General features: G+C 36.2%; 1 protein-coding gene across 3 annotated transcripts in view; it reads left to right on the top strand.

Annotated features, from left to right (window-relative positions):
- The first annotated feature begins 3,272 nt into the window (after positions 1–3,272).
- The window catches only part of PNPLA4 (patatin like phospholipase domain containing 4), a 175,429-nt gene continuing 167,383 nt past the window's right edge, over positions 3,273–11,318 (top strand). For 2 of the 3 annotated variants that reach the window (XM_053706452.1, XM_053706449.1), the window contains exons 1-3: positions 3,273–3,357; positions 5,967–6,132; positions 9,097–9,277. In XM_053706452.1, coding sequence (XP_053562427.1) covers positions 9,127–9,277 — 151 coding nt within the window. In that variant the 5' untranslated portion in view covers positions 3,273–3,357; positions 5,967–6,132; positions 9,097–9,126. Of the gene's footprint in view, positions 3,358–5,966; positions 6,149–9,096; positions 9,278–11,318 lie in introns of all 3 variants that reach the window. The other variant, XM_053706450.1, reaches the window with a different exon arrangement.

Raw genomic sequence — 11,318 nt, 5'->3', positions numbered from 1 at the left:
GCAGTTCCCCTGTCTTGTTGCTTCATTATGTGCAGAATAAGTACATTGCACTAGTGCTGTGCCCTAATAGTGTCAAAAAGCCTGCAGAGCCTGAAGAACCTGCCGCCATCTCACTCTGTAGTTGGCTCCGCCCCACCTTGTTTTAATAACGTCTGCATGCCCCTATCCCTGTCTAAACTCACTCAGTGTAGCAAACAAAATTTTGAATGTAAACAATCAAAACAAAACTTAAATTAATTGTATCAAAAATATTTTATTATATAATTTCACAAAATATATATTTATTTTTTTTAGATTCAATAAATTCTTCCATTTATTTTGATTCCTAAAACTTTGTATTAGTTCAAGAAACCATGGATCTATGAGCCTTAATATCTATACAACAAAATGATGCTATAAGTTACTGCTAGGTGACCATTATTACTAAGGACATAAAACCCTTTATTTGAAATATGGGATCTCACACTTTTAAATATATTTAATATTGTGATATAGTTCTTTGGTAAGAGGGTAATGAAGGTCTGTAAAAATCAACTAAACACCCAAAAGAGAATCTATGCTGAAAGGCATTAGTCATTGTTATGACAATTACATAGCAGCTGGAAGGACACATGGCCACACATTTGAAAGAACATGCTTGTTGCTTTCAATTAATGGGTGTAAATTTGCCTTCTTATTGTGGGAGGCAACATAGGGATACCTCAACCCAGGGATAGGCACGAGCCAAGGCTGTAGCAGACATTTTCTAAAGTAAAGACCTTTAGTGAAGGACACCAAGGTACATTTACAATTAAAACTATTATTTTATAGTGCTGAATTTTATTATACAGATGCAGAAGATACACATCCAGTATTTTACTCAGGCTTTATTTATTCCATGACTTATCACCCAATATTGCTAGCAGTCTCTTGACAAGCCACTAATTGTATTCTCACTAAATATTTTCCCTTTCCTATTATTTAATCAGAAAGAAAAGATATACTAAGGTTATGATTCACAAACTTACTATATCTTTTCTATTTAAATACTACTTATAATAAACCTCAGGTGCTGGTTAAAGTGCTTTACCTTTGCATATAAAGCTGCAGGGACACAGTGGCAGCTTGCTTCTTGAATCTTCCCTCACTCTCTGTCTCACTCAGAGTCATTTTCTGGTACTAAGCGGCATCATGTGGGAGTGGCCCCAACCCTGCAAAACGTGGCGCCGCGTGTGTTAAGGAGGAGTCAGGACCAGTATTCATCTGTCTTACTCCTCCCTCCCCACAGCAAAATGGGCGGCGGACACTGCAAGGGCCAGTCACGGACACCAGTGTCCATTTACGGACACCTTGCCTATCCCTGCCTCAACCCCTGATGTCATTCCATATGCCTATGGTTTTGTAAGGTGTTTGTTATTGCCACGTGATCAGCTGGGCATGTGACCAGTTCTTTGAAAGAGGGCCCTCTCATTTTTAAAATTAGGGGTCACTTGACCTGCTGTGCTTATTTTAGGATGCTAGGCTCCCTTTTATATGGGGCATATTAAAGGCTAGGCAGACAAGGCGTTTGCCTAGGGTGGCAGATTTGGGGGTTGCACTTTTTGCAGAAGCGGTGCTAATCATATAAAAAAACAACATAAATTTGAGTACCTAGGCAGCACAACACCTAAACACGCCACTGAGGCAAAAGCTTTTTAAAGGCAGCTATTATCCAAATGATTGCTATTTCTAAGGCAATTACCTGCTATCAAAAGGGGCATAAGACTTTTCATTTAAAAAAAAAATATCCAATTTTTCATGTGAAGTGTATAGTGTTTGTGTGTGTTATATGCTCTTTTGGAGCCACTGCCTCCCAACAGTAAATACATTTAGAAGGTTATTGGCATTTTAATGGCAATCTCCTACTAATCACAGGAGTATTAAACCATTTATTGAAAAGAAGGGGCTTCCCTTTTCTATACTGAAGTCTCATACCCCTATGTGTTTTATCGCAAAATAAAGGGGCTCTAAATATGTCTCCATTTTTTTTAAAACTGAATAGGTTTGTACCTGAAGTAGGGGATTGTCATTACCACAATGAAATTAGTGTGGGTGTCATGCATTGTTTAAAAATATCCCTTCTTTAAACAATAAGGGTCTCATAACCCTCTCATTTAAACCACCCACCACTACAGATTACCTATATTCTAGTGGGTCATTTAAGATCTCAATTTGTTAGATGATGATCACCTGCATCATGCTATGGGAACAATGGGTTGCTCATTTCAAACAGGGAAATATGTCCTTTTAAATTAGGGGTTACTGTTATCCCTCTAGCAAAAAAATCTGTGTGTTTGTGTGTGTGTGTGTGTAGGGGGGGGGGGTTCTTGTCTCTGTAAGTGGTTTGGGAACTGAAATATGGGCTTTTCCCCCTCCCCAACGCACCTCCTGGAAATCCCTGCATCATAAGTGGTGATATTAGGAGCTGCTTTGTCAGAACGAAGCAGGAACTGAGATAACTTAGGGGGATAGTATGCTGTCATTTGTAATCCATGGCATCCTCTGCAATTAAATGGTTAAAAAAAGTATTTGAAATAAACACGAGGTATATTACTTCTGGTATATATGATGTAACTATATGTTAGTTAACAGCTACACAGAGTGTACTGTACAAAAAAAATAAAATAAATACAGACACAGTCACACACGTACATTTCAGGGTCAGATATGTTATAGTAGAGAATAGGGATTTAAAATAAATGGTTTTGGTTTGGATTGTATGGTATTAAAAAAAAAAAAAAAATAAATAAGAGAAGTGTTCTAGAGATCCATTTAGTTCAGCAATGAAATAAACTATGAATAAATACAGTGCTTTCAGTTTCTATATAGTTTTTGCATGAGAGAACGTGTTCCATAACTGTCAGCAAAGGAACAGCATTGACATGTCTATACATTTTTTATGAAACACGAGTAGCTTTATTCAGTACAGTAAGCATTTAGATTATGTTTGTGAGCCTTAGAAACTGTACCATGTGTTACATCTGAGTTGACTGCCACACTGTTATGAATTATAAATGGCTAAGGATATAGTACAGAATGAAATCCTTTGTATATATGATTCAGCTATGCTCTGTTACAGTGTGTAATATGTACTAGGATACAAAACTGTAAGAATGGTCAAGGTTTAGGTTAGTAAAAATTAGAAACAACCTGGTTTAAAAAACAAACTTTTTACAGCCATAAATTGCATTTTACAACAGCGCAGCTAAAGCTAATCTACATGCAGCATGTGTCTTGGATTGCTATTGGTAGTTACTACGTGTTTTGTGATAGGCTCCATGCACAGGGACATCTGCTGAAAACAGAAGATCTTCCTGGTTTCTATGGAAGAAGGAAAAGGTCAGGCATAGAGCTCTATGATAACTAACGTTTACTGTGTAGTAGAAACGGAAAGATGTGTTTCTTTAGTTTAGAAACCTGTGAGGAATATTTTAAACTGCAGTTACAGGCTTACATTGTTCTCTATTCAGTACAGATGTATAGTCCTCTGTAATCGTGCACATGCATTTCTAATCATATATATTTAGCTTTGGTTGCAAGACATGTATGTAAAATGTTGTTTCTTTTTGCCATCTAAGGATAACAATATTGAATTGTACTCATTTGGTATAACCTGCATTTAGAATTCACTAGAGCTCTGCAAATATCATGGCAGTCACAAGCATTAATATATTGTTGCAGATATTAATAATTTGTAAATGTTTGTAAATATTAGATTGTAAAACAAACAATTTGTTGCTGCCTTGGGAAAGGCTGTGCAAGGCTAGTGCAAAATATTGATTCATTTTTGTTTATAGTGAAATAATATAGTGAAATAATATTGTATGTCTAGAAAATAAACACTAAACTAAGGTTTTACCCACGTTTCAGTATAACACTGCACCCAGCTGCAGAGTTCATTACTGAGGGGCACAGGTGCTGCAGTGTGTTTCTGGTACTGTGTTGTTAAGCAGGTGAAGACTCCCCCTACCTCTGCATTCTATGAAAATGCTATTAGTCATTTCAAAATGCTCATTAATATTCATGCACATATGTATCTTTATAATATGGAACTATTTTTACTTCACTGTGTTTTATTTATAATGTGATATTTCCTTTTTGCCTTTTTTTCAGTATTTATCACTTCTTTTAAACTTGGACTTTGACATATAAGAGTACTAGATCTTTCATTGAGTAAAAATATCAGTTAATTTTAATAAAAGTTAATAGATATTTCAAAGGCTTAATGTGAAATTACATGATTATTTATTCATTTAATTCTGCATTATATTACTCAAACACATTCTCTAAAAGCTCTCATCATATATTAAAGTGACAGTGTACTGTAACATTGTCTCCCCTTTAATGTGCTGGAGTGTGTAACATTGTTGAAAATAGCTGCTTTACCTTTTTATTTTGTAATTTAAAACCACCACCACCAACATGGGTTTTATTTCTGCAGTCAGGGCCGGCCCGAGAATGTGTGGGACCTTAGGTAGCATGACAATACTTCAAAGAAAAGACAAAATCAGGACTGTGAAACTTTTTCTTTTTGGAATATATCTTTAACAGCATCACTAGTTTCTAGATTATATATTTTTTTTTAAATCACAAATTAAATTTGTCCAGGAACAATAGCAACAACAGATTTCCAGCCTATAATGCTTGCTTTACCTATCATGCATTATTTATAATGAGCTATATTAGACAATATGCATGTGCTAATACACACACATAAGCACATATACATACATAACACACACACACAGATATACAGACACTAAGATAGACACACACTAACACATATTAATACAAACACACAGGGTCAGACTAAAACAGACTCACACAGAGAAACTGACACTGATAAACAGAGGCACTAACAGACACACAGAGACACTGACACAGACAGTCACACACACACAGATACTAACACAGAAACATACTTGTACATGCATAAAAAAAGACACTAACACAGAAACACAAGCAATGGGAACCAGTGTATAAGGAACAGATTCATGTTTAGAAAAACTCAGTGCATTGGTGAGTAACAAGTCCAGGTTTAAGAAATGAGAAGTATGAGAAGATCTTTAAAAATTGTCTAGTTACAATCCCATTTTGTGAAAATTCTCAAAGCATGGCTGGCTATAAATTGATAAATAGTTAACCCAATTCTACAGGTAGAAACACACAAACATTCTCACAACACAGAAACTCTCTCTCTCTCTCTGTCTGTTTGTCCGTCTCTCTCACACCCATACACAAAAACATTCAGAGACACACACAAACATTCTCACACAGACACACTCACAAACAAAGGAACTCTTAAACACACAAAAACAAACTCAAACACACACAAAACACTCAGACACACACAAACATTCAAACACAGAAACACACGAAAACACTCTCAGACATACATTCTCACACAGACACTCTTACACGTAACAAACACACACAGAGACATTCAGACACATTCTCACAAATAAATGCTCATACACACATACAAAAACATTCTCACACACTTTCAAACACATACAAAAACATTCTCACACACTTTCAAACACACAAAAAAAAACACTCTCACACAGAAATACTCAGACACACACATTCTCACACAGAAACACTATTACACCCATGCTTTATGTCTATTTACAATCTAAAATGAAACAGCTGAAGCCAGATTTCTAGGCACACGACAGTAGAGGCCTGTGCAATGACATATCCTCTACCCTTGCTATAAATACCACCAGTGTGCTCTGTTTGCTAACATAGAGTCTCGGGAGAATGTCTGGGTTACCCCTCTCCCATCGGTGTATGTATCTGTGCAGGGAGAGGTGCCAGGCATGATGGCAAGCTATGCCAGGGGACGTGGAACACACCCATCGTGACTTGTCAGCATGAGCTTTAAGCACAACACAAGAGGGGCGTATGAAATGCTTAGCTGATGTCTCTCTCCACTTGCATTACAGCTGAACTTGAGCTCTGCACTGTCTGGACAATAGCCTTCAGGACTGCAGTCATAACCTGCCTATGGGAACCACATCACATCTTCATCACAAACACAACAAATGCTTCCTTCAATTTCAACGAGTGTTAATGGATCATTTATGTGCTGAGGAAATAAAACATGTATAGGTTAGTGATGGGTCAGGTAAATCTGCTGGAGTACTCCCTATGAACACCCAGAAAGTAGTAATAATTATAATGAATGCTTACCTCCTGCAAATCATGATAGTGCCAGATTGAAGGTATGAGAACTTGTTAAAGTTCCCTCGCTTATTTTTTCTATCCACCTTCAGTGACAGATGAGACAGGCTTTTAAGTTCACAAAGCACTCTGTATTAGCACTCTGCTCCTAACACCGCTCCTGGCGCACACAAGTCAGCTACCATTTAAAAAATACTAATCCCCATTAAAAAACCCCCACAAATATTTAAGGTCTGATTGTGCGCTGTCATGAATTATGCTGTGCACACCTAACATTGAATGATGGTGATTATGGCCTCCCCTACCGTTCCCATCCTGGGTCCTGCTCAGTTCCTGGGCTTCTCTAGCAGCAGCAGACCCCTGGTTACACCTGCTGCCCCCCCCCCCCCCGCCCCGCCACCTGTAACACACCAATGTTAGTTTGGCCCTGGGGCCCAGGCTCCCTGGTCCACTGGGTCCCTGACACAAGTCACCCTCTTCATCACCCCGTGTTGGCAGCAAGTTATTTTACTTGGGACCGGTGCAGGGCCCCACTAAGCATGGAGCCCTAGGCAGCTGCCTTGTTCGCCTCGCCCTAAGCCAGGCCTGTCTGCAGTTATATGTGCAGAAAAGATAATGTATGTCAACAAGATCCAGCAGAAGAAATCACACTCCCAGTGGGCCATAGGCAGAAGATTTTTTTCACTTCCTGCAATGAGATTTGTTTTGTTTTTTTAAATGAACATTTTTCTGCACTTCATTTTGAAATGAAATTTTAAATTAGGCATTCACACTAAAGCACAAGCTCAATCGCAATGTGTTTATTAATTGGAAAATAAAGCAATTTTTAACGTTTTGTTCAACACATTCACATCTCCTCACTTATTGCCTTCCGAACACAAATAACTGTGTAGACCTATGTTTACACCGGAGCATGACTTATGACTTATTAGTATGATATATTTACCATACCTTTTACAGGATTGTGTAATATATATGCATCTTACATACACATTATTATTAGTGTTATTTTTACTGACGAAACAGGACTGACAAATTACATGGCACTTGTAACACAAGCATGGGACATTGTATTTCTTTCCTACTCTAGTCAGATCTCATTACCAAGACTTAGTATGACCAAAACTCCCTTAGCCTGGTCTTTAAGGGGTTAAGGGAGTTTTGGTCATACTATCTCTTGGTAATGAAATTTTGACACAAATGCCCACAAGTGCCATGTCATTTTTCAGTCTTGTTTCGTCCCACAGGGTACATCACATAAACTGATTCCCCTTTATCTATATTTTTACTCCCCGATAGAATCTAATAGAAGAAACAATTTGAACTGTGCTCCAATCGACACTCTAGCCACAACATTTAAAAAAAAAACTATTGTGTGAGTATCACGGCTAGAGCGCTGGTGAGAGAATAGTTCAAATTGTTAGCTCAGAAAAAAAATACTTTTGAAGTGGGCGGCCGGAGCACGGGATATTAAGAATTTTATTGCTATATTAAAAAGTAAGTTATAGTGTATCTGTATTAGAATGGATGAAATAAAGTCCATCTAAAGTATTGTTTCAATTCCAGGTCTGATTATACGAATCGGAAACTTCACCATCACTTGAATACAAAATAATATAAACTGTAACCGTGATCTTAAAGGGACATAAAACTACACATTTTTCTTTCATGATTTAGATAGAGCATACCGTTTTAAACAACTTTCTAATTTACTTCTATTGTCCAATGTTCTACATTCTCATTGTATCTTTTGTTTAAACGCAGGAATGTACGCGCAGGAATGTGCACGTGTCTGGAGCACTATAGGGCAGATGTTTTGCAATATGCAAAAGCTCTAGATTGCAGCGCTATTTCTTGCCATGTAGTGCTTCAGAAACCTACCTAGGTATCTCTTCAACAAAGAATACCTGGGGAACAAAGCAAATTTGATAATAGAAGTAAATTGGAATCTTTTTTAAAGGGAAAGTGTACACCAGAATTTTTATTGTTTAAAAAGATAGATAATCCCTTTATTACACATTCCCTAGTTTTGCATAACCAACACAGTTACATTAATACACTTTTTACCTCTGTAATTACCTTGTATCTAAGCTTTTGCAGACTGCCCCCTTATATCAGTTATTTTGACAGACTTGCACTTTAGCCAATCAGTGCTTACTCCTAGGTAACTTCACGTGTGTGAGCACAGTGTTATCTATATGACACACATTAACTAACACCCTCTAGTGGGGAAAAACTGTCAAAATGCATTCATATCAAAGGCGGCCTTCAAGGTCTAAGAAATTTGCATATGAACCTCCTAAGTTTAGCTTTCAACTAAGAATGCCAAGAGAACAAAGCAAAATTGGTGATAAAAGTAAATTGGAAAGTTGTTTAAAATGACATGCCGTTTCTGAATCATGAAAGTTTATTTTTGACTAGACTGTCCCTTTAATATTGTATGCTCTGTTTGAGTCGCAAAAGAAAATGTTTTTGTTTCTTACCCCTTAAATTAAATGTATGCAAGGTACACTGAGCTATATTTCCCTTAAATGGAACATGAATCCTGGTTTATTTTTATATTGCTTAATGAAGTTATTAATTATAACAGAGCTTGGTAAATCCCAGGAGCCAGCACTTTTTGTTTTATTTATATATATATATATATATATTTTCTTGAACTAGATTGTAGTCCAGCAAACATCACTTCAAGTATTTCTGTGTTATGGTTTATAATTTTCACCCATTAAAATGGTATGGCTGTAAATACAGTTTCTGATAGAAACATTTTAAAATATTCTGTTGTATAAGATAATCTGAATGCTTGTCTGTCACAATGTGTAGTAATAAGTCTTTCATTTATATTTTTTTTTATGTATATACATTTTTTTTTAATTATTTTTTTTAACCTAGAATGAAAAATTTAAACTTGTCATTTGCTGCATGTGGATTTCTTGGAATTTACCACTTGGGGGTAGCATCTGCTTTAATAAAACACGGTCAGAGAATGCTAAATGCTGTGAATATCTTTGCTGGAGCTTCTGCAGGATCCCTTGTTGCCGCAGTTCTTTTAACAGCTCCAGACAGAATAAAGGTAAATAGAGACGTAATCTGAAAATCAAAAGAGATTTCCTACTGTGTTATCAGAAGGCTGAACATTAAGAAAATATTCTTTTTCTTATACAAGCAATTTTAGGAATGTTTCTTAATGTACGAGCTATGATTTTGTTGCATTATTATTATTATTATTATCGGTTATTTGTAGAGCGCCAACAGATTCCACAGCGCTAATATAAACGTGAAGTGTATAAACAAATCTATACAAAATATCTATCTATCTATCTATCATCTATCTATCTATCTATCTATCTATCTATCTATCTACGCCCACTATTGAGATAATATTCTTAAAAGGATATAAAGCTGCAATGGGAAAATTCTCTAATCCATTAGAGCAGTGTTTCTCAACTCCTGTCCTCAAGTACCCCTTACAGGCCAGATTTCCATTGTATCTTAACTAGAGCACCAGTTAAAAAAAATAAGTAATAGCTGATCAGTAACCATGGTTACTATCCTGGGCTCACCAATCAGCTGATTATTTCAACTGTGCTCTAGTTAAGATAATATGAAAATGTGGCCTGTTAGGGGTACTTGAGGACTGGTGTTGAGAAACCCTACATTACAGCCTTCTTTTTGTTTACTTGATAAGCTGGTGATTGGAGGCTATTCATACATGCTTGCCATTTATTGGCTTATTTGCTGTGTTCAGCTCTGAACGAGAAGTGCACTGCTGATGTGGAGTTTAGATACAAAGCAACTCTTTTGAGTGGGTTATACACTTAGGCAATAATACAATGATTTGATCTCCTTTAAACCACATGCAGGGCAGTGACTGACAGTGGGGACAAATCCTCCTGGGTTTAGCTGTGGGTGGTGTTTGGAGGTTTTAGTTACAGGTGTTCTATGAGTAGGGGGAGGTGGACTCATAAGTGTTCTGATAGCAAGGAGGTTTGGCTCAGTAGTTGTGAGATATGGTCTAAATAAAAGGACATGAGCATGGATTTTATTTTTTTACCTTTTTATCCTCCTCCTCAGCCCATGGGGGGAAGTGCAAAATAGACAGTGCTTTGTACTCCATTGTTTCCTCCTAAAACTGCCAGTGATGCAGGATTATTTAAAGGGATACTAAACCCAAATTATTTATTTCATGATTCAGATAGAGCATGCAATTTTAAGAAACTTTCTAATTTATTCCAATTATCAAATTTTCTTCATTCTTTTGTTATCTTTATTTTAAAAGCAGGAATATAAGCTTAGAAACCGGCCCATTTTTGGTTCAGCACCTGGGTATGGCTTGCTGATTGATCGCTAAATGTAGCCATCAGTCTGGAAGCGCTACCCAGGGTGCTGAATCAAAAATGGGCCGGCTGCTAAGCTTAGATTCCTACTTTTTCAAATATAGATAACATGAGAACAAAAAAATTGATAATAGGAGTAAAATTGAAAGTTGCTTAAAAATTGCATGCTCTATCTGAACCATGAAAGAAAAAATGTGGGTTAATTTTTTTTTTTCTTTCATGATTCAGATAGAACATGCAGTTTTAAGAAACTTTCTAATTTACTCCTATTATCTTTTTCTTTGTTCCCTTGGTATGCTTTTTTGAAGGAGCACCAATGCACTACTGGTTTCTAACTTAACACATGGGTGAGCCAATGAAAATCAGTATATATATATATATATATATATATATATATATATATATATGCATCCACCAATCAGTAGCTAGAACCTAGATTATTTGCTGCTCCTGAGCTTTCCTAGATAAACATTTCAGTAAAGGTATTAATTTCAGCAAATAATAGAAGTAAATTTGAAGGTTGTTTAAAATTGTATTTTTTATCTGAATCATGAAAGACATTTTTTGGGTTTCATGTTCCTTTAAGTCTCCCTTTACTGTAGGTATGCTTTTCTTACTGTATTGTTTTTGATTTTAAAAAGCAATATATATATATATATATATATATATATATATATATATATATATATATATATATATATATATATACATGTGGCCCTCGTTTTACAACGGTTCAAGTTACACCTTTTCAGAATAACAACCTTTTTTCCCAGTCAA

This window comes from Bombina bombina, chromosome 3, assembly GCF_027579735.1.
Source record: "Bombina bombina isolate aBomBom1 chromosome 3, aBomBom1.pri, whole genome shotgun sequence".
Classification (NCBI taxonomy): Eukaryota; Metazoa; Chordata; class Amphibia; order Anura; family Bombinatoridae; genus Bombina; species Bombina bombina.
The sequence above is the reverse complement of the archived record's forward strand: the minus strand, read 5'-3'. Positions and strand labels throughout refer to the sequence as shown.